Source organism: Carassius carassius, chromosome 33, assembly GCF_963082965.1.
Source record: "Carassius carassius chromosome 33, fCarCar2.1, whole genome shotgun sequence".
Taxonomy (NCBI): domain Eukaryota; kingdom Metazoa; phylum Chordata; class Actinopteri; order Cypriniformes; family Cyprinidae; genus Carassius; species Carassius carassius.
In genome coordinates this window covers 5595015-5622216 of record NC_081787.1, presented here as the reverse complement: position 1 = coordinate 5622216, position 27202 = coordinate 5595015, and the positions used below count along the sequence as shown (strand labels likewise).

The 27202-nt window shown below is 38.5% G+C and overlaps 1 protein-coding gene across 1 annotated transcript in view; it reads left to right on the top strand.

Moving 5' to 3' along the window:
- Window positions 1–25963, top strand: part of LOC132113554 (sorbin and SH3 domain-containing protein 2-like) — a 34694-nt gene extending 8731 nt beyond the window's left edge. The window contains exons 7-28 of the mRNA XM_059521371.1: window positions 211–352; window positions 1431–1579; window positions 3061–3127; window positions 3751–3822; window positions 4516–4729; window positions 4847–4961; window positions 7223–7306; window positions 7839–7895; window positions 11647–11696; window positions 12271–12443; window positions 12786–14315; window positions 15976–16061; window positions 16212–16258; window positions 16396–16510; window positions 18753–18881; window positions 19227–19418; window positions 21291–22130; window positions 22981–23181; window positions 23867–23980; window positions 25008–25057; window positions 25223–25329; window positions 25578–25963. Coding sequence (XP_059377354.1) covers window positions 211–352; window positions 1431–1579; window positions 3061–3127; window positions 3751–3822; window positions 4516–4729; window positions 4847–4961; window positions 7223–7306; window positions 7839–7895; window positions 11647–11696; window positions 12271–12443; window positions 12786–14315; window positions 15976–16061; window positions 16212–16258; window positions 16396–16510; window positions 18753–18881; window positions 19227–19418; window positions 21291–22130; window positions 22981–23181; window positions 23867–23980; window positions 25008–25057; window positions 25223–25329; window positions 25578–25639 — 4596 coding nt within the window. The 3' untranslated portion in view covers window positions 25640–25963. The remainder of the gene's footprint in view (window positions 1–210; window positions 353–1430; window positions 1580–3060; window positions 3128–3750; window positions 3823–4515; window positions 4730–4846; window positions 4962–7222; window positions 7307–7838; window positions 7896–11646; window positions 11697–12270; window positions 12444–12785; window positions 14316–15975; window positions 16062–16211; window positions 16259–16395; window positions 16511–18752; window positions 18882–19226; window positions 19419–21290; window positions 22131–22980; window positions 23182–23866; window positions 23981–25007; window positions 25058–25222; window positions 25330–25577) is intronic.
- The last annotated feature ends 1239 nt before the right edge of the window (window positions 25964–27202 follow it).

Genomic DNA, 27202 nt, shown 5'->3' with positions numbered 1-27202 from the left:
GTGGGTGGGCACTGTATTTGTAATGTTTATTTTACTAGTCAATCCACAGATCTTTAGGGGATTTGTTTTCATTGTTTTTATTCCATTCTTTATCCTCTGTCAACTTTCATTATGGCTAACAGATGTCATCTGTGACAAAACGTCCGATCTCAATGTAGTTTATTATTATAGCTAAAGATGTTAACAGGGATTCTCTGTTGTGATATACAGGGCCAGATGACTGTGAACGGGGGTCTGAGTGTGCCAGCAAGTCCTCATAGTCACTTCCAAAGACCCTTCTCTCCTTCAACATACCCCCCTCCTCCTTCTCTGAGCCCTAGTATTACAGCCATGCAGCAGGCTAGACGCACTGGTGAGTACTGATGCACTTCCACATGCTCTTGTGTCAGTGACGTTCACCGTCATTAATAATTAAGATCACGGATCATCTATGATCCGTTGCACCCCTATTAGTTTTAATCAATCGGAAACTCTCACATGTGTAATTTACAGCATAAGCAGAAGGAAAATGTTTTTATTTGATTGGAAAAAGGACATTAGTGAAAGTGAAAGTCGTGACATTTGCCAAGTATGGTAACCCATACTCGGAGTTGGTACTCTGCATTTAACCCATCCAAGTGCACACACACAGCAGTGAAATAAAGCACAACTGAAATAAAGCACATCAACATCTAATTCTGAGTTTGTGAATCAGAATTGGGTCGAATCAGGAAATCTGTTCTGATACCCAGCTGTAATAAGTAGCATAAGCTGTGAACATGGCTTTATTAAATAATCAAAGACATGATATGAGGTAGCAGAGCTATAAAAATACTTATTCCAGAATAGCGTTTTTATTGTCCTGGAAATATCCGTACAGCCAAATGTGTGCCATAAGCATTACAGAACAGCTGTGCAAATGTTCTCTCTGGTCTCTGATAACTCACTGGTGTGATGTGCCAGACTCTAATGAAGTACTAATACGTAAGAAATCGTGAACTGACAGCAGCAGTGTTTTCCACCCGTGTGACACTAAGCGTATCTCGACTGGTCCGCTCTGAGTGTGCGTCCGCCATCTCTCTAATCCCAAATGGTGAATTCCAGGGATTAAGCTCAAATCTGAGCCCCGGAGCGGTTGGGGTGAGGGAGGAGCTGAGACATTGGGATTAGAGCGTCCGTGTGCGTGAGGCTGGCATTTGTCTCTGAACCAGCGCCCATTTTGCTGTTTTTCCCCAAAAGGCTTCCATCTGAATGCCAGACTGTATGTGGGGAGCTGCTTTCTGTGTTTATTATTCTATGCCAGAATACTGGAATCAACATATTTATGGATTATTTCTCCTGATTTGGAATTACATTGTGCACTGCATCCCTGAGCTGGCTGTATTTCTATGTTCCATGGGAATTACTAAAAACACACACACCCCAACCTGACCCTGTCTTCCTCCCATCAGCCTCTGAGTCTAGAACTCCGATCTACGCCAACGTGGATCCTCCCGCACGAGCGCCACAGACTGACAGGAAAGAAACAACAGGGAAATCTCCGCTCTATACTGGATTCAGTCCTGTGGATGAGTCTGGGATTCCCATTGCCATACGGACGGTGAGTGAATTCTGTTCCAGGATGTTAATCTTTTGTTTCCATATTTATACTGTGCAGCTAAGAATAAATATAATCCTTTGGTATTATTGTTTACATTTCTGTCATGCACCCAAGGCAGAGGAGCAAATTATTGTGCAAATTATATATATTTTTGCAACTGCGTGCATTTATGGCAGATTTTTTTTTAACATTTTTATAACATTAAGAACATTTCTACTACAATGTATTCTCTTACCAATTATAATGTACTGTGTTTTAAAGGATTTTCTGATGAAAGTTTAATTTTTGCAGTAAAATAACTGCAAGTTTAGCTAGTATTTAGGCATGTATTTTAAATACACAAATACATAAGAAATACATTATATTGTTACACTTACACTTACATAATTACACCAGAAATTGCAAATGATGCACAAGAAAAAAAAAATATTATGCTTACAAACTATATTTCTAGATTTATATAAATCATTTTAACAAAAAATATTAAAATGGTTTATGATTAATTTACTTTTTAGATGATCATTGTTTTAACCATGTAATAATTTATAAATATTTTCATAGTTAATTTTAAAAGTCTGGATCTGGGATATGGATACAGTAAAATTCTATAATCTACATTTACATTTATCAGACGCTTTTATCCAAAGCAACTTATTCAGGCTAACATTTTTTACCTAACATATGTTCCCTGGTAATCGAACCCACAACCTTACGCTGCTAACACAATGCTCTACCACTTGAGTCACAGGAACAATGAAATGCATCTATAACAATGCATTTGAAAAGTAACAAATATAACGATGAATGCATGCCAGAATGGCAACGAGACAGTTTTAATGTGCTATTTTTATAACAAAAATGACTTTTAGTCTATTTTTGTGTGTGTGTGTGTGTGTGTTAAACAAACCTCTGGCACATAAAAGTGGCAAAAGATGAAGAGACACCTATATGTTACTGGAGAATGTCATACTGTAAACTGTTTAGAATTAATCAACAGCATAAACAATTATATACACATGTTTGCCTAAAAGCTTAGCATTCCTTTTGAGAAAGCTGGCCTCTCTGACTCTTTACTGGCTCTGGAGACATTGTCGGAAGTGCATACCTATAATTGTTCATTCCAGAACTAATCTTCAGTCGGTCTCTGGTCACATGGGACTGGCTGTTTTGATTTGTGTGCTAAATTGCATTTTCCCACACAGAGTTTAATTTAGCCCCAGGGAAACAGGGGCAGCTGCGCTCAGCATCATTGATGGGCCAGCAGACAGACAGTGATGTGTCTCTCCCAGCTTAATGTAGAGAGGCCAATTGCATCAGCATTTTTACAGGAGTCTTATCCAGAGTTTTGGACTCAAGGTCATGGAGCACTTTCGGGTTGCTATTTGTTTGCTCAGCTTTGCATCTGAACATTGGAATCTTAAGCTTTAAGTGCTTGGGCTGCCTGAAATCTAAAAAAATGCTTGCTTTGTGTGTTTTATTAGACTGTTGACAGGCCAAAAGATTGGTACAAGACCATGTTCAAACAGATTCATGTGGTGCCTAAACCAGGTAGGACTGGATTTTTACCGTTATTACTTTAAAAATGCATGCTTTGCATTCCCTGTTAACATATTATGTGGTTATTGGAAGGATTTTTTTAGAGCATGTATGCAACATAGAAAGGGAAGGAACATTTTTTTGCAGACTAGACAGGATTACAATATCTGTTGGTTTTTGTTTATTATTTTATGCTGTAATTACAGATATTTACTGTTTGGTTTTATAAATGCAACGGATATACAGAATCTCTTTGCTATTGTGATTTTAATCATGTCAGACTAGATAAAGCCCTGTATTTTCAGTTTGATTATGGACCTGTCTTGGAAGTTTTTTTTTTTTTTTTTTTGCAGAGAAGGGCATCCTAGGCCCACCTAAAAAGAATTGACAATTAAAGAGCTTTGCTCAGCAGGTTGTGGATTACAAGTGTGTTCATTACTGGAAATGGACTGTCAGGGGGTTTGCCTGAGAGATTTCAGAGGTCACAGGATCAAACCCTTCATTTTGTGTCCTCTTATGTCTTTTTAATTGTCTCACTCCCACATCCTGCTTACAAATGAGTTTGTTTTTGTTATTATGTTTAAAATGCTTTTTAAGATATATTTAATCCATGTTAGTCTTATTTGTTTTCACAGAGAACGAATGGTTTGGGTCTCATACTGCCACAGATCCTGTTACAAGTACTGGTGCAACTATTTCCAAACAAGGTCTCTCTTTGATTCGGTATTACTTTATTACCAAATAATATAAACCAGTAGCAATATGCAAAATATATATTTCTTTTTTTTGGGGGGGGGGGGCAATTTATTTTAGTGTCCTTGTTACATGTTACATGTGACATGCACTTGCCATAGTAAAAATAATTATGCATTATTCATTTTATGCATCATTTATGTATTTTTATTTTTATTGTTTAAAAAAAAGGTAAATATATTTCTGTATAAATGAAAAAGTTATGGATTAATGTATTCAAGATTTGAATAATTAAGCATTTTTAACGCTTTGTAAGTCTCTTATGATTACCAAGGCTGCGTTTATTACATACATCAAAATACATTGTTTCAAAACTGCAGTTTTGTATAAAACGTATACCATATCAAATAAATACAGTCTTGGTAAGCATATGAGACTTTTAAAATGGTGCAGCTTTTAAAAAATGTTGTACAGTATTATGAAAGGTTGTCACAATTTAAAATAACAATTTTCAAATTGAAAATATTTTACAATGCTATTTATTCCTGTTATTGCAAAGTAGAATTTTCAGCAGCCATAACTCCAGTCTTCAGTGTCACATGATGCTTTACACTAAAAAAATCCATAAAAATAGGGTACTGGTTTTGATTTGTTTATTTATCAAAATATTATATTTAGTGTTATATATTTGTTATTATTTCTTTCAGATAAGCATGCTCCACCTAATGCTGTTGAGGCCCATCCTGCACCAAAAACCAGCACCTACCGGCCCATCACCAAGAGTGTCTCTGATAATGGCGGATACGGTTTCAGGATGCCTGCCTCCTCTTCTCTCCCTTCTCATCTACCCACATCAGCATCCACACAGCAGAGATCCAATGAAAGGGAGGCACCACAGAGAGGCAGGAGCACACCTGACATGTGAGAACCACCCATCCATGCTTATTCAGTGACAACATTTCTCAGACAAATTTTTTAAGGATTTTTCAGATATAAAATCAGCTGCTACATTATTTTTTGTTTTTGTTGTTGTTGCAGGAATGAGTGGGGGCCTCCAGACAGAAAGGTGGACACACGGAAATACAAAGCAGAGCCGAGAAGTATCTTTGACTATGAGCCGGGAAAGTCATCTATTTTAGAGCAAGAGAGAGCAGTAAGTAATCAGTGACTTAATGTTTAATACGTTATCATTTTTGTGTGAACTTTTAAAATGACACTTAATCCAATGAAATGAGCTACATACTTTCTGTGAATAGTTTTAAAAGTAACTTAATTATTTATGATTTGTTTAAAGTTGGTTACACAAAGTGTATTAAATTTATTTTACAATTTGAGTTTAGTATTTGAAGGCACAAACGTATTGATCTTGGAATTAATGCCCCATGACTTTATGGGTATAGACAGATCGTAAACCAGATGCCACTAATGAAATACTATCAATCGGCGAATCCCAGTGTCAGCAGCGCTGCAGGCATGAAACACAGAATGCTGATTGACTAAACTGAGTTTCACTGATAATATTCATGGAAATACAACCCGAATTCCGGAAAAGTTGGGACGTTTTTTAAATTTTAATAAAATGAAAACTAAAGGAATTTCAAATCACATGAGCCAATATTTTATTCACAATAGAACATAGATAACGTAGCAAATGTTTAAACTGAGAAATTTTCTTAATTAGCTCATTTAAAATTTAATGCCTGCTACAGGTCTCAAAAAAATTGGCACGGGGGCAACAAATGGCTAAAAAAGCAAGCAGTTTTGAAAAGATTCAGCTGGGAGAACATCTAGTGATTAATTAAGTTAATTGATATCAGGTCTGTAACATGATTAGCTATAAAAGTTTTGTCTTAGAGAAGCAGAGTCTCTCAGAAGTAAAGATGGGCAGAGGCTCTCCAATCTGTGAAAGAATGCCCGTGGTCTTCGGGCTCTCAGACGACACTGCATCACTCATCGGCATGATTGTGTCAATGACATTACTAAATGGGCCCAGGAATACTTTCAGAAACCACTGTCGGTAAACACAATCCGCCGTGCCATCAGCAGATGCCAACTAAAGCTCTATCATGCAAAAAGGAAGCCATATGTGAACATGGTCCAGAAGCGCCGTCGTGTCCTGTGGGCCAAGGCTCATTTAAAATGGACTATTTCAAAGTGGAATAGTGTTTTATGGTCAGACGAGTCCAAATTTGACATTCTTGTTGGAAATCACGGAAGCCGTGTCCTCCGGGCTAAAGAGGAGGGAGACCTTCCAGCATGTTATCAGCGTTCAGTTCAAAAGCCAGCATCTCTGATGGTATGGGGGTGCATAAGTGCATACGGTATGGGCAGCTTGCATGTTTTGGAAGGCTCTGTGAATGCTGAAAGGTATATAAAGGTTTTAGAGCAACATATGCTTCCCTCCAAACAACGTCTATTTCAGGAAAGGCCTTGTTTATTTCAGCAGGACAATGCAAAACCACATACTGCAGCTATAACAACAGCATGGCTTTGTCGTAGAAGAGTCCGGGTGCTAACCTGGCCTGCCTGCAGTCCAGATCTTTCACCTATAGAGAACATTTGGCGCATCATTAAACGAAAAATACGTCAAAGACGACCACGAACTCTTCAGCAGCTGGAAATCTATATAAGGCAAGAATGGGACCAAATTCCAACAGCAAAACTCCAGCAACTCATAGCCTCAATGCCCAGACGTCTTCAAACTGTTTTGAAAAGAAAAGGAGATGCTACACCATGGTAAACATGCCCCGTCCCAACTATTTTGAGACCTGTAGCAGAAATCAAAATTGAAATGAGCTCATTTTGTGCATAAAATTGTAAACTTTCTCAGTTTAAACATTTGCTATGTTATCTATGTTCTATTGTGAATAAAATATTGGCTCATGTGATTTGAAAGTCTTTTAGTTTTCATTTTATTAAAATTTAAAAAACGTCCCAACTTTTCCGGAATTAGGGTTGTAGTTGAAATTACATGATGGCCTTTTTCTATATGCTAACAGAACCTCCACAAACATTTGCCCTGATTGAGCTGAAGTGCTTCAGCAAGCATGTACAGACACACTCAACAGAGCAGATAAATTACGGCTCCAATAGAGCGTAATGTGGTCAAGGTCACTAACAAGGTTAGAGGGACCAATTTGCTCCTGCCAGTGCAGTGAGCATTTATTGTGTGCCACTGCCCTCTGCTGGATAGGAGAGGAAAATAAAAACCAGCCTTTGCTCTGTTGCTATTTTCAACATAGTAATAATAGTTTTGTGCTCTGCTGAACTTCACTAATCAACAGCGTTCACTTGTGTCTTGTCTGATGAAGGCATTCCTCGTTTTACATCTGTATCTGTCACATCCACATGATTATCTCATTTCATCCCTTACTTTCATCTTCTTCTCCCACCTGCTTTCATTTTCAACACCAGACAAGTAACTTAAGGCCAGAGGACTTAGATTTAGAAAATGAGCCGTGGTATAAGTTCTTTGCTGAACTGGAGCTTGGGCGGCCGGTAAGTGTGGCTTTGGTTTGGTGCTGCTAGCATGCCGCTCGTGATCGGTGTGGGGGTGGAAAGGTCAGATACATGCTTCATATGCTGTCAGCCTGAGGTGGACATGTCTGAAATGACTGAGCAGACAATTCTGGACACTGTAACATACAGTGGAGTGGGATAAATAACTGGAGTGTGATAAATGAGAATTCTGCATATTAGGCTTTGATTTGCAGACATGAAACTACTGTTTGCTGATGATAAAATCAGTTGTGGATTAATTTGAGCATATTGCATGACTGTACTAGATTTTTGACTTTTCACTCTTTATGCAAGGTGTGTGTAGTTTAGTAGTCTTTGATGTGGTGTGCTATAGGTTGTGTTTCTATAAAAGGAGCTGTACTGCAGTGTGTAGTGTTTTTGATGCATATTTGCAACTTCATAGTTTGTGGTTGTCACATTGTCGCTCTCGTAGTCATGTGACTTTACTTTCTCTCTTGTTATGTTACTATTTCACTGCTGTTCCCTGCCTCTATCCCATCTCTGGGTGAAGCCTCCAAAAAAACATATCGATTACAATCCAGAGAGCTCGCCTCGATTCCGATCGGAGGTAAAGAATGACTGAAGGAGTGATTAACTGAGTGATTAACTGCTTTACTGACCAACTTAGGGAACGAACGAGAGAAATTAACTGAAATAAGCTAGCGCCTACCTTCTCAAACCATCCTCATTAAGACCACTTAACCTCAATTGTTTCAACTAAAGCAATGCACTAATTGGTTCTTAAGATATGCCACATATTGGACTAAAGTAAAAGAAAAAAGTAAAAGGTTTATGCAAAGAGCAACTACTTGGAAAAGTCTGTAAATCATGTTCAGAGGTGTTGATTAATATTTTGTATTGATTTATATAAATACATACACACACATACATGCATATTTTTTTTTAAAGTGATGGTAGTTGTGTCCCGAGTAATGTATTATACCTTATGCACTTACACTACTTAATATGTACACAACTGTCTAGTGTATAAATTTTATAAGGATATTTTGTAATTTAGCATTACAGTCCGCTATGTAAGGAAAGATGTGACAGTTGAGTATCCATGAAGTATGCAACATAACACCAGTGTTGGGAAGGTTACTTTGGAAATGTAATAGGTTACAGATTACAAGTTACCCTGTTTAAAATGTAATAGTAGTGTAACTTTTTCAATTACTTTATTAAAGTAATGTAACTAATTACTTTTGAGTACTTTTTGATTACTTTTCTAAATTTGTGAAAATTAAAGAATAATAAATGAAAGCATATACATCAACTTAAATACATTTATCTAATAAGCATGTGACGTATTCTGTGTACTAAACTCCTGAAACATTGGTGTTTTTTTAAACTGCTGTCTCTTTGTATATGATGATAGTTTTCTCAAAATAAGTAAAATGCACATGAAGTGACACAGAGCAGTTCTAGAAATTATGTTTATGTGCTCGTGTACTCCTACAGTATATTGAGATGGCAGAGGTTGAAAACACTGCGAGCTTCAGTAGGCCTATGTGTAGTAAATGAAACCATGTCTTTGCCATTAATTTACAGGAGGGGCAGACTGGGAAAAAAATTCAGACTGGAAAATTCAAACTCATACAAACAAATTCATGGACAAAACTATTTTTTGTATGGACCTGACATAAAAAAAGGTTTAAATCTTTAATTTGGGGACATGCAAAGTAATTAAAAGTTCTCTCCTGAACTGCACCTTCACTTCCATTTTTCTCTTCAGTCTCTTTATTTTGCCCTGTTATCCATCTCTCTCATGACTTTAATACTCAAGATTGAACAAAACTATACTTTACAATACAATACTCTACAATACTACAATATCTTTATAGAAAAATCCTAATACTGTACACAAGTCATGTTTTTCCCTTACAAAAATTAACCTTGCTTTTATTAGCCTATATAAAAGTAAAATAACCTTGTTTTGTTTTTTTGCAAATGGATTTGTATTTATTTTTAAATAAATACATTTGTAAAATAATTTTACATTTTTGGTTACCACAGTTAAACAATAGTAACCATTTTCTCTGGATTTATAGTTAAATATTAAAATGTTAATTTTCGTAAGGGTTGTGTTGTTGTCTCTCGTAGCTCCCCCTAAACCTATAAAAAAAAATCTGAATTTTTTTCAGCTAAATTCCTACTGTAACATTACAACAGATAATAATGATGTCCTTTATATAGTATTTTGAGTGATGGCTGATGAGCAACGTGCTGCTGCTTGATTAATTAAATATAAAAACAAAGACAAAAAAGCATATTTACAGATTAAACTGACCTAAAACCCTGAACAGTAGTTCTGCTTCTCTGCTCCAGCTGTGCGCTTCCACAGTCCACTCTTTTCTCTCTTGTTCTCTCGCATTGATTACTCTGATTGATTACATTGATTGAGTCTGATCCAACCCGTTTGGCGGAGGCGCGGAGAGCGCGCGAGTCATGACTAACAATTCATGACTTATTAGAGATTTAATTATCAAATGGCGGATTCGCAAATGATCGCTTTAGTATACAATAATGATATTAAATAGTGGGGCAAAATCGGCTGCCAGGCCACCGGGAATTGTCCAGGTTCTCCCGGTGTCCAGTCCGCGCCTGATTTCCACAGACACGCAGAATGTGCAAGTCATATATTGCATTTTTGGGGCTTGATATTCACAGACACTAGTCCATGTCATGTTTTGATTCAAGTGTACTGACCTACTTTTGATTTAGTTATCCAAAATGTGGCATATTCCGTCCGCGTTAGGCATTTCGTTTTTATGACTGGATTCTACGAACCAGACTGTATTTCCGCATCCCGGAAATTATTTGGGCGGTATGTCTCAGAATTGCCAGTGCAATTTGGGAAAGAAATCAGTTAAATCTGTACGTGGATGTGTGTAAATATTCAAATGTAATCCCCTTTGTAATCGTTAAAAATTTCATAAGTAACTGTAATTTAATTACTCATTTTTTCGTAGTAACTGTAACTAATTACAGTTACAATAATTTTGTAATTAAATTACGTAACGCCGTTACATGTAACTAGTTACTCCCCAACACTGCATAACACACTTAGTTTTCTTATGTTAAATAAGTGCATCAGCTGGTTATTTGAAGCACACTTTTTCTTTTTTGAATTTTCAGTGCAAACACACTACTCACACTATTTGAAAATGGCAAAGAATTGTGCATAAGTATTGGGACACATCTAATGTCTTTTCATAATTTTGATTAAATAGTTACCTGCATATAAGGATGGCATGGTAAATTTTAGTTAAAAACATTGTAATGATCCTCTGATTATTATTAAAATATAATTGCTGCTACTTACAAAAGCAATCGCAGGTGATAGTGTGGGACATGTTTTGTTCAATGTCTTAAGAATCTGTTTAATGCGTCTGCATTTGCTTCTCTTATCATAATTACAGTTCTGTCTATTATTACATCATATATTTATCGTGAGATATGAGCATCTCCTCCTGGCTGTCATCTGCCGATTCTGTACAAGTGTTTGTAGGAGGTGAAGGATCTATGGACATGCCATCTACATCTATATCTATAATGTTTACATAGAAAGGAGGCCTGATTGAAAGAATGCCATGATATAGCGCTATTTTGGTGCATTTTGCACAAATTTGCTACTGCTAAAGATGTATCTACCACATAGTGGTAGTGAATTTGTCTTAAAAATGCTGCTGATTTTTTAAATCGGTTCCTCCTTATGAATTGCTTTAAGGAGAGAACGTAACATAGAGGCCAGTGTAGTAACAGTTATGATTTAAGGAATGCTGTAAATCCAAACAACAAATTGCACAAAATTGTCACAGAGGATTTGCAACCAAATTTTGAGCCTGCTAGTGTGGTATCTGTCACTCAGAGCTGTATTTATGTTGACTAAATGTAAATGTGCCACACTGAGGAGACAGTTCTGGAACTGCATGCTTGGGCTACTTTTAAAGAGGGTTAAAAAAACACAAGGGGCGTCTGCTGCGGGTCTGGAGAGCTGTTCCAGATAACACTGCTCAGAGCTTCAGCAAACAGGAAGATGATTATCTACTCCAGCCATGCGTACAAGGAATTCCCTGCTTTGTTCGACATAGAAACCCTCGTAAGTGATCTTACGCATCTAGCTGTCCTGGGAATGGCTGGGCTTTTCAAGAGACAGCTGGCCCATGTCACTATGTCCAGACATGGAGTTTTTTTGACACTTTTAACCATTGTTGGATTTGTGAAGGAGAGTGCTGGGTGTCAAGGAACCTACTGTAAAATTAGTGTGGATATTAAGCGAGGAATTCACCCTGCTTTTTCTCCTTCATCTGTTGCAGACCTCCCTTTTTCAGCCATCCACACACAGGAGCCTTGAAAGGCCATCATGGTAGGTTCACTGTAAATGCATTGAAATTATTTGAAAGTCACACAAATCTCTACACTTTATTGCATACATTTTTTTTCTTTAATATGTTTAGAAAATATCAAACAAAGTGACATCTGAAAACTGACCTTTTCCTCAAAAAATTTTTTGCAATGATTTTTAACCAGCTGATCCCAAGGTCATTCTTATTGGATGCATGGTGCAGGTCATGACCTTACAGAACTTGTTCTTTTAAGTTTAACATTCAGAAAGTGTCGGACTACTTTTTGTTGTGTTTTATAATATTCTCTTGCTTGTATCAATCACTAAAGTATTTTATAATATAATATAATTAATAAGAAAATGTTATATTATATTTATTATATAATAATAAAATCTAATACTTTCAAATCTAACAAACTTAAATCTCACTTGGTTTGATTTTTTTTCTAATATATTTTGAAGTCACTATAGGTGAGAAACCATGGCATTATTTTCAGATGGAGATTAGGATTATATTTCATTCTAAACCTAGGACTCCCTTTTCTTCGTTGTTTATAACAATTTACATTTTTTATTGGTTAATATAAATCCTCAGTCACAGTGATAACAAGAGACGGAAATCTGAACCTGCAGCCGCTCAGCCCAGGGTTCAGAGCAGTGTGGGCACAACACAAACGTCTGTCAGACTACAAGAGCTACCCAGGAGCAGCAGCACCCAGAGGAATCCCCTCACCAGCCCCAGCTCCCCCACCGCCATCTGGACTAAAGGTAGATGTCAGACAAGCAGCCACAATTGTGCACTTTACAGAAAGAATAAGCAACACGAGAAGGTTCGCAGACAATGTTCATTTTGCTCCTCGCAGCGCAAGCAGAATTTTAAACAACTTTCCCTTTGCATTAATAAAATTCAATGAATTATTTAGTGTTTACAATCTTGTCTCAGTGTAGTGTAGCATATCAATTGCTTGTTGATCAAGATGTCTGATTTCTCTCCAGTTTTCCTCCAGGTTGTAGTATAAACATCCTTACTTTTCACTCCTGTGCGTCAGTTACCTTTTAATGTCTTCTCATGTCTCTTTTTTACCATGCTGCTTGTCGTGGATATCTAAGGTGGGGATGTGAGCAATATGCACACAGCACATTTAAATGGTAAAAATCCAAACCGTGCTACCTCAGAATCCACATATCAAAAGAAAGGGCAAAATGAGAACAGTTTCATGGCTGTCTCAGAAGGCTTCTCCAGCCTCCCTGAAGGCTGGAAAACAACACAAGAGCACCCAGAAGACTGGATGATCTCAGAAGAGACCACATCTAAACTCAAATCCTGGAGCTGTGATGACCTTCTCTCTGATGGGAGGGGAAGGAAAGTGCGGACCCATTTGGAAAGCACCGGCTCCTTGTTGCACAACAGTGAACTAGAGGCATCACAGTGCAGTGACGCCCAAGAGTCTGAGGATCATAGGGAGAGGACAAGGCACCGCTCTGCTCACGATGCACCAGGCTTCCTCAAACTCTACAAAAAGATGCATCACATCAACCGTCAAGAGCTGATGAACTCTACGGTGATATGCTCAGTCAAAGCCAGGATCCATAAGTATGAGAGCAAACAGCGGAAGGACAGATGTACTGGCAACAAGAGCTATAAGGAAGAGGTGCCTAGGGACATGGTGCACAACAGGATTTCTGAATTTGAGAGTCTGATCCAGAAGTCTAAATCCATGCCAAATCTTGGGGATGAGTGCCTGATCAGGGGTTCTTGGAGAAGGGGCAGCAGCCCCAAGCGTAGCCTTTCTATTGAGTCATTACTGGACGAAGAACCACTAGCCAGAAATCCTCCTGAAGGACGCCCTCAATACCCCAAGATAAAAACCAATGTGCCAATCCACATTCAAGTCACCAGTGACCAATTACAAAACTCTACCATGCAACACGACTACTCAGACAGTGAGCATGATGCTGTAGTGTCTGATCTTAGTGACTTCATCCAGATTGAGGGCTCATCCTTCTGTAGCGAGAGGGAGTTTGACGTGTGTTCATTTGCCTCCTCCGAGAGCTTCTGCGGACTGGGGCACCACCATAATTATCACAGGCAGCTTGTGAGCTCTTGCAAGAGCCGCTGTCCAGCTTCCTACACACGCTTCACCACTATGATCAAGCACGAGAGGGCCAAGCAGGACCGGAGGCAACATTTGCGTGTAGAAGAATCTGAGTTTGGTCTCAGCAAGCTCGCCTTCCTGGTCAGCCCAGTGCCTTTCCGCCGGAAGAACCTGTCACCTTTGAGTTGTTCCCGAGTGCCAAACTCCAAGAGCTGTATGTATGAGGCTCTAGATTCGGCCCTGAAAGACATCTACGACCACGTCTGCACTGAGAAGCACAGGGGTAACTTGCCAGACAACAACATTCTTCATAGATTGCTGGTGGAGTTGCTTCCTGACATTCCTGAGAGGAATTCATCCCTGCACGTGCTGGGGAGAAGCAGCCCTACAATTCAGCCTCGCTCTTACCACCCGCAGCCTGACGGCATGTCCAGCCAGGACACTCACCAATCCGAGTACTCACGCCTGTCCCATAGTGCCTCTCACAACCATATAGACAGCAACAACAACCAGAGGAAACACAACTTTGAATACTGCTATCAAGGTGGACTCTACTCATCCATCTCTGGTTTCCCAAATCCCCCTCTGTCCCTCGTGTTTGAGCTCTGCTCCTCCACCATTGCTATGTTCCATCTGTGTTTGTGAATGTGCTTGCTTAGAACAAGGGTGTTCAAACCCACTCCTGGAAGGCCAACATCCTCTAGCCCAGTAGTTCTCAACTTCGGTCCCGGGGATCTACTGCTCTGTACATTTTGTATCTCTCTCTCATCTAGGGGTGGTGTTAGCGCAGTGAATAAGACACATGCTTTTGGTGTGAGAGACCTGGGTTCGAATCCACTGTGAGACACCAATGTGTTCCTGAGCAAGACACTTAACCCCTAATTGCTCCAGAGGCATGCAAGCTCTGACATGTATAGCAATTGTAAGTCTTTGGATAAAAGCGTCAGCTAAATGAATAAATGTAAATGTAAATCTGACACATTCAGTTCATGGAGTTCCCTCTTAACTAGCTGATGATCTGAATCAGTTGCATTAGATAAGGAAGACATACAAAATGTGCAGGTCCCCAGGACTGGAAATGAGAACCACTGCTTTAGAGTTTAGCTCCAAGTTGCTTGCACGTTTTGATTAAGCCTGAAGATATTTATTAGCTGGTTCAAGTGTGTTTAATTGGGATTGGAGCTAAACTTTGAAGGGCAGTGGCCCTCCAGGAGCAGGACTGGACACCCAGTCACAAGGAACATCAGAGAGCATGACTCATACCAACATCTCCTGCCTTATCAATTTTTTTTTTTTTTTTTTTTTTTCCCTTTGTCTTTTATTTCCTCATTTTGTCACATTGTATTTTTGTTTACTTTCTCTTTGATCAAACATTTATTTAAAGTTATTTCCCTACTCCATTTAAAAAACATTGCTGTATTGGACAGACACACGTTTTAAGGTATATATTTTATTAAGTTCACACATTCTCTGGGAATCAGAACACTAGGTAGTGAGTGAAATATAACGCTGTGAAGTTTCACTCTATATAAATAGCATTGGACAGATGACTTGAGCAGCAGAAGCATGCGATCTAAAAACAGATTTGAGATTTTATTGGCTTGGGAAGAAACATTCTTTCTTATAAATCTCAAGTATTTACTGTGTCAAACCTGACATAGATGATGAGATCAGCCTCAGTACCTAAAATTTTAGTCATTTGTTTTTTGGAAAAGATGATTGTTTTATGATTTCTTTATTTATTTTTTAATCATAAAGAAATGCGACACTGTATACTTTTGCATAGTGCACAGTGTTTATAAATGAAAGATTGTTCGGAGCAAGGGGGCTTGCCCACAGTTTGCACAGGTGCCAGCTAACCATTTGCGGGTCTATTATAAATACACATGGTCTATACTGGGGATATGAGTCTAGAGGATGGGTGCAGCAACTTATGAGATGATTCATGGAAGATTATGTACTTCATTATTTTGGAAAATTTTTTTAATATATTTTTAATTTACATAATTTACTTTTTATTGGTCAATAAAATACATTTTGTATTTGTGTTTTCTTGTTTTCTTTTTATTTTGTCTGCATTTTCTCTCATCAAGCCCCAAATCATTGTTTCCTTTGCAATTGCTTGTTCCCACGCATGTACTGTCATAGTTTTGGTTATTTGTGAGACTTGTCTTTGAATCTTTTTACCTCTCTGTTCTTTCTAGATCAGGACACATCCAGAGAATACTCATACCCTGACGTGGGCCGCCACACACCTCAGAGCAGGAAACAAACTTCTGATGTCAGAGAGGTAGGGAATATGCATTACTTCGTAACATGTTCCTGCAAAATTATAGTAGAATCACAAATATTTTATCTGAGCTTTGATCAAACTGCAAATAAACCCACCTCATGACAGCATGTAATTAAGTTTGATTTCTCTGATTCATTCACTTGACAGAAACTGCCAGCCAGAGCAATATATGACTTCAAAGCACAGACAGCAAAGTAAGAACCACTTACAAACCATTGCTGCATTTGATATGCTACAATCATTCAGTTAATCTTCATGTATTATTTATGTCTTTCCTGTACATACTTTCCCCATGTGGAATAGAGTTAACTTGATATTTATTTTCTTCTAGAGAGCTAGCGTTTAAGAAAGGAGAAATGGTGTACATCACTCGGCAGATAGATAATAACTGGTATGAAGGAGAACACCGTGGACACATGGGCATCTTCCCCATTTCATATGTGGAGGTGTGTACTTTAAACAGATAATTAACACAAAAATGAAAATTCTGTAATTTACTACTCACCTTCATGTCGTTCCAAACCCGTAAGACCTTTGTTCATCTTTGGAACATGAATTAAGATATTTTTGATGAAATCCATGAGCTTTCTGACCCTGCATAGACAGCAAGGAAACTACACATTCAAGGCCTAGAAAGGTAGGAAGGGCATTGTTAATTACTCCATGTGATTCAGTGGTTCAAGAGTAGCACATATGCGTGTGGTGCTGCTGACACAGGAGCCCGAGTTCTGATGTAGAACCTGGATGTGCTGCTCCTTGTTTGCAAGCAGAGGGTGACAAACGGCGGAAAAGTCGTAATTAATAGTGAGTAAGTGTTCCCTATTCTAAAGTGTTTTCTTTGTGTGCAAAAAGTATTCTCATAGCTTCATAAAATTAGGGTTGAACCTCTGATGTCACATGGGCTATTTTAATGATGTCCTTACTATGTTTCTGGTTATTTTGAGGTGAACTATCCCTTTAAAAATCCCGCATCCATATCACCCTGGATAGGGATGGGTACCGAAACCCGGTATTAAAATGGCCCCGGGGCTAAATTATGAAAGACCGTAGTATCAGTAAGATCTGACGGTATCGGTTCTGCTTTCGGTACAGGAGGGGAAAAAATTAATTTACCATGTATTTTTGCTTAATAATGTTATCGTGTACATTTTATCTCACCAAACATTTCTAATGTGCGATCATATTAAGACGTTTGTCTGTGATATCTGCAAGATCTCTCATGCGCGCCGTGGAGCCGAGGCTGTCTGTCAGTCACACACACACACCACAACGAGCGCGGCGCACGCACAGATATATGAAAACTCCCGCTTAATAATAAAGAGTGACGATGGCGAAGAGATTTGCTTAATAATGTTATCGTGCACATTTTATCTTACCAAACATTTCTAATTTGCGATATTATTAAGACGTTTGTCTGTGAAATCTGCGAGATCTCTCATGCGCGCCGCGGAGGCTGTCTGTCAGTCACACACACACACACACACACACACACACACACACACACACACACACACACACACACACACACACACACACACACACACACACACACACACACACAACAAGCAGTTTTTTGTGCTGCAAATCCATTTATCCTTTACTGAAATTTCCGCGTCTTCATGGAGAGAGCAGGTCATGGTTGCTTAGCAACGGCAGACTCCTCAGGAGCGCAAGTGCCCGAAGGCTTTGGGGGAAAAAAATCAGAAAGCGACGGGCCTAGCGTTTTCCACGTATTTTTAGACGCGATATGTGAACGGCCCCTTACAGTATGAAAACTCCCGCTTAATACAAAGAGTGACGATGGCGGAGACAGCAAAACGTTCCAAAGTGTGGTTATACTTTACTAGAGTTGATGCAGACAACGCTGGTTATCATAAGTGCAACAAAAAATTTGCATGTAAGGGCAGAAACACAAGCAATCTGTCAAAGCATCTTTCAAAAGTGCATTATGTGCAGACAGAGAAATGCAAAGTTTTCGACCGAGTAACACAACACAAAGTAGCGATAAGAATACCGTTAAAGTACCGGACCGTTAAGCAGTATCGGTAAGAGTAGTAATACCGTTAAAACCTTAACGATACCCATCCCTAACCCTGGAGCCCAAGACCGGTTTCCCACTGAAGCTAAGCAGGGCTGAGCCTGGTCAGTACCTGGATGGGAGACCTCTGGGGAAAACTAGGTTGCTGCTAGAAGAGGGTCTGTGTGGGTCCTAGCACCCCAGTGTAGTGATGGGGTCACTATACTGTCAACAAGCACCGTCCTTCGGATGAGATGTTAAACCGAGGTCCTGACTCTCTGTGGTCATTAAAAATCCCATGTCTTTCGAAAAGAGTAGAGGTGTGACCTCGGCATCCTGGCTAAAATTCGCCCATTGGCCTCTGACCATCATTACCTCCTAACAATCCCCATATCCGCTGATTGGCTTCATCACTCTTGTCTCCTCTCCACCAGTAAGCTGGTGTGTGGTGGGCGTTCTGGCACAATATGGCTGCCGTTGCATCATCCAGGTGGATGCTGCACACTGGTGGTGGATGAGGAGATACCCCCTGACTATGTAAAGCGCTTTGAGTACCAAGAAAGCTATATAAATATGATGAATTATTATTATTATTTTTAAAAGATAGTCTGGTTTAGCTTATTGGAGATATAGCTAATATACTGCCTCTTTTAACTTCTGTCTCTTCACAGAAAATCCCTCCTTCAGAGAGACATCAGCCAGTGAGACCTCCACCACCAGCCCAAAGCAAAGAAATTGGAGAAGCAATTGCCCACTACAACTTTAATGCTGATACTAATGTGGAACTTTCATTAAGAAAAGTAAACATTTTCTTAGTACTGCTGTCATAAACATCTTTCAGTTTCAGCATGTGCTCATTAATCCGCCTCTTAATGTGTCCAACCACTTAAGAACATGTTTTTTGCTAAATAATTATAACTTTTTACTGAATGCTTACAATCTAATGAACTATTGATAAGAAATAAAACAACGAGACAAAAAACATCTTCAAAAAATAAAAGATGGAACTTTTGCCTCAACCATCCACGATTTCTCCATATAGTTGAATACATTATTAATTGGTTATGATGTTGTCATTTTGCACAGAAATTCTGATTTCGATCCACCAAATACCCCACCTGATATCTTGTGTTGGTGTCTTCCAGGGCGAGCGTATTGTTCTGTTGCGGCAGGTGGATAAGAACTGGTTCGAGGGCAAAATCCCAGGTACGAACAAACAAGGGATTTTTCCTGTGTCGTATGTGGACGTCGTTAAGAAGACTTCAGTACAAAGTACCGGTCAACCTCCTGGGCCCAGTATACCCACCAGCTACTCCAGTGACAGACTGAACAGTAAGGTATGTTTTCATCTGCAATACCACTTAAAATGCACAAAAAAAAAAAAAAATACACCTAAAAATGTATCTAAAACACAACTTATTTTACTCATGAGGTTTAAATCATGGTGACTATAGATATCTGGATTTCAGGTTATATACATACACAAAATATACTCTGATCCAGTTAAGTGACTTTATAATCTTATCTGGGTAAATACTGACTTATACTTTAAATACATGATCCGTGCCGACAAACGGTGGCTTTAGAGGCAATAAGCCTCTCATTTATATCATGTTACTCATATTGCCATAACTCATGTACAGTAATATTGGTGCCAACAAGGTGGCAAATATAAAATTAATCCTTTCTCAGATGGAACCTGTCCCAGTACCAAAATAGATCACCTCTGTCATCTTTAGCTTACCTTCGGCTTTTTGTGTAAAATAAGCCTGATTTCAGATTCAATGCCCTTGAGTTGTAATTCCATCTAAAGAACAAAGGCTAAAAAAGGCTAAAGGCTTATTCCTTCGCTTACACGAGATGAGTCCAGCAGGATTATATCAGATTGATCACATGTCCTGACAGTATCCAGTATAGCTAATTAAAACATGGACATGACCTGCTGTGCTATACATGTGCTGCTCGGCTCCTGCTGTTACTGAAAGGGAAGTTTCTGATAAGGTGAACTACTGTGACTGGACTGGACTGCTATAACTTCTTAACATTGCAAACATTGTATCAAAGACATTTTAACTTTGTACTACAGTACATACATTGACCTCATAAAGAATTTGGACACTTAAGCCACACTTAAAAAGATGAATATTATTGCATTAAATAACAAAATATCAAACCAATGTCATTAATTTAAAAAACAATAGTACAAGCACACTTTTTTTCAAGCACTGGAGCTGGTACGATTTTTTAGGTTGGTAATGTTTATGATCAACAAGGTGTTCAGGAAACATTTCTTTTTATCTTCAATGTTGAAAATAAATATTTTTGGGGAGAAGAAAATTCAAAGGAAGTATGAATCTTTTGTGACAATCTGAAAGTCGATCAATTAAATATGCACAACCACAAACATGAACAGTAGTGTATTATTAAAATGAAAACGTATTTTGACACCTTTTGGTTGTCAATTATTAGTCGAAGATTCAAACATGTTTAAACATGGCTTAAGGATAAAAACATTTTGGAGACAATGTAAATTCACAATACACACAATCAGAACAGACAGAAACTGTCATCCTAGGTCATTTTTGTCCAATATCTTTTCATTTCACAGGAGATGAAAGTCCTTGAAAAGCCCCCGGGTAGATTGTATTGTCTTATTGCTGGTTTATAGATGACCTCTTAGTGGCCTTGTTGTTGTTTCCACCTCACAGATCAATACAGACAGCAAGTGTGACAGCATATTCTTCCTTGTAGCTCATGACTTTTGTCTTAGGCATGTTTTCCCACATACTGCACCTGCAAAGCCTTTACAATAATTTGAATATGTGACTGGATAAGGCTTTCACAGTGACAGAGTATCTGCTGTGTGGCTATGTACAAATGAATTTATTTTGATAATGGCCATAAATTATGTGAAATCTAATTTACATGATGTGTGGATTCTCTATATATCTAAACAGTAATGAATCTATGCATAACGGAATCCAAACCCCACACTCTAGCTATAAACTGATCAAATCATCTGGAATTAGTCAGATTTACTGAATAAAAAGTGTTGTTTTTGTACCATGGTTTTCTAGGTGGGATTTTCTTGTAACTATGCAGAATGCTTTTTCATCTATCTTCCTGTCACTTGTATTATCTTTTCCATCAGTTCTCTTAAATTTCTTTTTTCTTACTCTCATCTTTCCTTTCTCCTTTTTTCTCTTAAGTCATCATCTGCACGTACCCTCTTCAGCTCTCCATCCCCATCTGTCCGTCCACTCTCCTCATCCTCTCCCAGTCCACAGAGAGCCGCACACCTTCAGGCCCTCACCAGCGAGTGGTTGGCCCTTACTCTGGGTCTGTCTCCTTCAGGAACCCCTGCCCCAACACCTCCTCCCTTCCCTTCCAATTTCCAGCCATACTATGAAGTATTGGATTCTGCCATCTCCTCTTCTCCCGCCTCCTCCATGCTGGGCTGCTCTCCTGCCCTCACACCCCGCACCTTCACTCCTGCGCTCAAAGAGGGTCACTTCATTCCCATCACCTCACAAAAGTCCTACATGTCCCCTGATCCCAGCCCTTACCTCACCTCTGCCTCCTTCACTCCTTCGCCCACCTCACCCATATTTGACTCCAGCCCCAGGTCTAGCAGTGCCATAGACATCCTCTCCAGCCAAAAAGCAGATTTAGCTGAGAAAGAACTGCAGTTGGTCTCGGATAACAAAGACCTCCACAAACCAGATGGGACAGGCCCCGCTAAATTGCATTGTCCTATTGACTTGGTTGTTTTAGAGGCACACAAATCCCCATTGGACTTTCTTCCACCTAAAGACCCTGAAGATGATCTGTGTGAGGAGTTAGTGTCAATTATCAAGGCCAGCCAATCAAATGGCACGTTCAAAAAAGAGGAGGGATTTTATCGCCAGGAACCAGATATAACAGAAAAGCTTCCCAGACTGTTTATAGAGGAGGAGCCGAATGAAGACAGAAGCTTCTTAAATGAACCATTGACATCAAAAACATTTACTCCAGTCCAGACTGCCCATAGTGAGGGGTCAGATATCGAGGTAGTGCTCGCTGTGTGGTCATACTGCCCAAATGAACAGCCAAAATAGATTTTCTTACAAGAGAAGTGTCATTTTTACTTAGGTTTTTATTTTTATTGGTTACCATTTTTGCTAATGGGCAATTAGTAATCAGTTAATTTAATTTAACAGTCAACGCTCAAGTTGTATATAAGGCTGTTTTTGTATCAGTTGTGGCTGTAAAAAACTTGTTTCTTTTCTTTTTTTTAATCACAGATGTATTGATTATATAATAAAGACTGCAGATTAAGTAACAGTTAAAAATAATATTGTGCATATATTTAGCCAAAATGCTCCTCTCTAGAGTTATTTGCTTCTGGCTTCCTAACAAACTATTGACATAGAACATTACATTTGCCTCAGGAAAGCCATTCAATGACGTCGTTTTGAAGCTTCTTTATTTAAGTCTTTCCACTCAGAATCAAAAGTAACACATACAGTAGTTCACTACAAAATCATGTTTTGTGAAACTTTTAGTCATCAACAAAAAGAAAACAGCATAGATGAAAAAGATATTGTCTCATCAAAATGGAGATTGATTAAAAAGGAGAAATCAATATTGCCAATCCAGCACTATCGTCCACCCCAGTTAACAAAAATAATAATAATAAATAATAAAATAATTTTGACTTAAAACAAATGAAGAGTGATGCTGCATTTTGACTATGAATATTTTCAGTTTCCAAAATTCCAATGCATCCCTCATTTTTGGAATTCTGCTTGAAGTTAACGGAACAAAAAAATGACACTTCACATTTAAACTCTGAAGCATCTGTAGAAGATGATGAACATATTAATTTGGCATGCATAACTGTTTTCATCTCCACACCAGCAAGGTGAAGTTTCCCAGACTGCCTCTCCATGTCTCTCTCCCCTGTCCTCACAGATGTCATTGCCGTTCACACTGCCCTCATCGACTAAATACTCTCCCCCTTCCCTGCGCTCCACCCCCCCTCTGCCCGGGGTTTCACAGTCGCCCCCTCCCTTTGCAAAACTGTTCTCTCGACATGACCTCCGCTCCCCAAAGGTCAAGGTAAAGACAAGGTGCTTGTTAGTGACTGTACTAGCTCTCATGATCCTCCACCCTTCCCCCAGTCTTACCACTTCATAATACAGACACTAACATTCCCTATTAAAGTTAATGTAATTATTAGTAAGTCGTAGACATGTTTAAATCACCCAACCCCCACAAACCAAACCGTATAAAGAATATTCACTCACTCGTGTTAACCCATTTTTTTATAAATATATTACTCTACCATTTGATCAGAAAGAGAACAGTGATATTTTTAAATATTATTACAATTTAAAGGAGCTCCTTTTTTCTTTTAAAAGTTATTTTTTTCTGGGATGCCAATATCTCTAGTCTTCAGTGTCACATGATCCTTCAGAAATCACTCTACTATGCTGATTTACATTTTAATAAATTTTTTATGTTCATAGATTTTTTTTGGGGTGAATAGAAAGCTAAAAAGGACAACATTTATTTAACATTCAGATTTTTTGTTACAATGTTTGACACTTTACTTTTACTTTTGATCAAATTAATGCACTCTTGCTAAATAAAATAATTGCTAAATAAAATAATTAATTTATTTAAAGAAAAATAACATACTGACCCCACTCTTTTGGATGGTAGTGTATATTTTGGTAAATTGTGTTTATTTATGACTGCACATAACATTCATGTCATCTTCTCTTGGCTCTGCTTCTTTCAGTCTGTGCTTAGGCGTGATGTTGTGGTTGTTGGTAAGCCTCCTCGTAGCCCTGTGATGTCTAGGAGGTCCTGCGGATCTCCGGTTAGAGGTCAAAACTTTTCACCATCTCATAGGGTAGGGAGTATGTGCACCTTGTGTGGAAATGGCATAGCTGACTCAAGGGAAATTCAGTTTTCTGTCTTTTCAATGTATCCTTGTACAATGCATAATGTCATTCACTGAATTTGACCTGGGAATTCACTGTTTTGAGTGCAATTCTTTCCATTTTTGCTGCTACAACTGGATATAATGATATTAGGAGTGATACAATATACTGCCATATATTTGTGTCAGCGTATGGTCACGTAATGCTTCCGTACGCAATATCATTCCATCAGTAAAGTATGGAGGAATGCTGAGTCTTAACACTATGGCCTTGTCTGTCTGTGTGCATTAGTGCATTTTATGGTCGAGAAAATAACATTTAAGTCCTAACATCGTTTTAGAGTGATAACATTTTGTTCGGTTTGCATGCTGGAAGTGTCTCTGGAAATGGTTTTCCTGCATGTCTATGACTTCCTGGATCAGTGGTTTTCTGCTGTTTTTGTGTTTTTTTGGCTCAAAGCTGCTGAGAAGATTGGCTTGTTGATGCAGTATTGGTTTAAGCAATGTATAGAGAGTGTTTGGAGTGTCTGGATTACTCGTGGGACTGTCCCAATGATCTTTCCTGTGTGCACAGCTTAAACCAGGTGTACCCCCTTAAGACCAGGCAAGCAGCCTATTCCCCACATTTCCTTCCAAACAAGGGGAGTACAATCCTCGTTTTCAGGATTTAAGGCATTTCCCGACTGTTTCTAAGTCCACCAATCAGACATGTTTTAGAAAATATATTGTTTGATGGTTTAGAAACCCGTAACTTGAGCCCCGGGGGTCCTGGATCTCACATGTATTTAAAAAAAGTGCAATTTCTATTTTTTGTTAACACCTTTAGGCAGGTTTGATCATGTACATGGTTCAGATACAAAGCTGATCCAGGTCTGGCCTCAGGTTTTGCATCAATGGTTCTCCATGAGCACTGTGGTACTCTCAGTATCAGATGGACATAGAGCAGAAAGAGAGATGGAAACATTTAAATGGTCTTTCCTGTTTTCTCTCTTTTCAGTCCCACAGACAAGCATATGTTCATGATCCGCTTCAAGGTACAGGGGAACCGTAAGTATTTCAAATCTTTTTCTGTTTCACCAATCCATGCATTTAAAGTAGATTGTTATTTATGCTAACATTATTCCATTGTGGGAGCTGGTCAGTATTACAAGACCCGATTCTGTAATATAACCTAATTTAGAAAGCACACTTAAATAGCCTTTCCTCTCGCAGATTTCAAGCCCTGTATAACTACATGCCACGAAATGAAGATGAGCTGGAACTGAAAGAGGGCGATGTTGTCGACGTCATGGAGAAGTGTGATGATGGATGGTTTGTGGGTAAGACTGTAAACTCCATTTTCATCAGGTTGCTGGTTACTACACAATGAGTGTTTTAGTGATGTTCATTTATTTGCCACTAGCTGGTGCTATTCTCCAACCCAAAAAATACTGTCAACACTGTCATGGTTCAAACAAGCCCATGGATGTTTGGAGAGATAAATATTGAAATATATACTTTAACATATATACTGTATGATATTTTTTTACCATACAAAGTTGGCCTCATTCCATATTTAATATTTCAGGAACGTCCAAGAGAACCAAGTTTTTTGGAACCTTTCCTGGGAACTATGTGAAGCAGCAATAAATGGACTTTTCCAGTACACGTCTCTGATGGTCCAACATCTACTGAAGAGAGATAGACAATGTCACCTACAGCTTCCTGCTGGAATTAGCATGACATGTTCCAGTCATTAACCTGTGGAAAGTAATGAAACTGATGAAAAGCCAATGGCCTTTATGTCATTTGGTTCAAACATGATAATTACATTCTAAAACCATTTCATTAATTAAAATATTCGGTTGCGTAAATTTTTCCTCATAGCTGAAAATAAAAGAGTTTGCTTGCCTTCTAGTTACGCTGAAGAATTTCGACATAATGAGTAATCAAGTGCCCTATTTATTTATACTCTATTAAGAGGCACATTTTCTTTCATTGGAAGGATGAAATACAGTAGGTGAGGAATGATCTACTGATGGTGCCCCTTGTACACTGGACCTGATGTCTGATCTGATCTAGATTGTATAGACTCAACAGTATTGCAGTGTCATGTTTGTGTCAGGCAGTGGATATTACAGAAGACCATTCCTGCCAGCATGTATCTTTTTAGTATGTTATTAACTCTCTGGTTCAGAAGAATGAACTCCGGTTCTCTAGGGCTCTATGTTCTTCCTCCAAACATTCCTTTTAGCATTTGAAGGATTTTACAGATAAGAGAAAAATATTTTTGATATTTTTCAATCTAAAGAGATAACGTTTTTGAGATTGCAATATCCCGAACAAAAAGCATTTTGGCAAAATGGCCATGTTGACTGTAGTAAACGGACTCCTATTAATGTCTCTACTGCCTATAAGAAATATTTCTGTGTCCTTGCACATCGCTTATGGTTTACACACTGTAATCTATTTATGGCCAATAAGAGTAGCACATGATGTCCTAATTACTAATCTGCAATTGGCAGCCATGTATTTTGTATGTCACCTTCTGATTGGTTCAATTTAAATGAGGAAATGTATGTAAAAATCTATTTTTGTTTATTTGATCATTCAGAAAATGTTTTTTCATTATGATATACTTAATATATTGTTAATTGTTCACGTTCTATGCTTGATCTGTTCAGCACAATGATTACGCTCATATTCAAATGTTCAATTTAAAATATGCAGCGTTTCAATTTTCCTGTGAGACTATGACTAACAGTTTTATTTCAGTCAGTAAAAAGCAAGAAATGTAAATGTGTCAGTCAGTAGAACCATGAACCAATAATATATATAATTTAGCCAATATTATACCTCATTGAATTATACTGTCTCTGTGTCTGTCAATGTGCTTAATGTAGCAGTAACATCCTGCACATGCTGTTTCATAAAGAACTGCTCATCAGTGCAAATGTAATATTGTACCAGTATGAGAATTATTAACCACATGCTGCTCTGGTTTAAGAGATGCATATGGTGGTACTGGACTTTATCTGGATCTGCGAACCATCAAGACTACCAGAGACCTTCATTGTGGTTTAGTTAGGAGTTGGCAGACAGTCTTCCGTTCTTAAGCACTAGCTGATCAGAAGTGAAGTAAACTGTGCTGTTCCTGGTGCATAAATTTACCACATGCAATTTATGTAATGACGTGGATATTTGTTATATTTA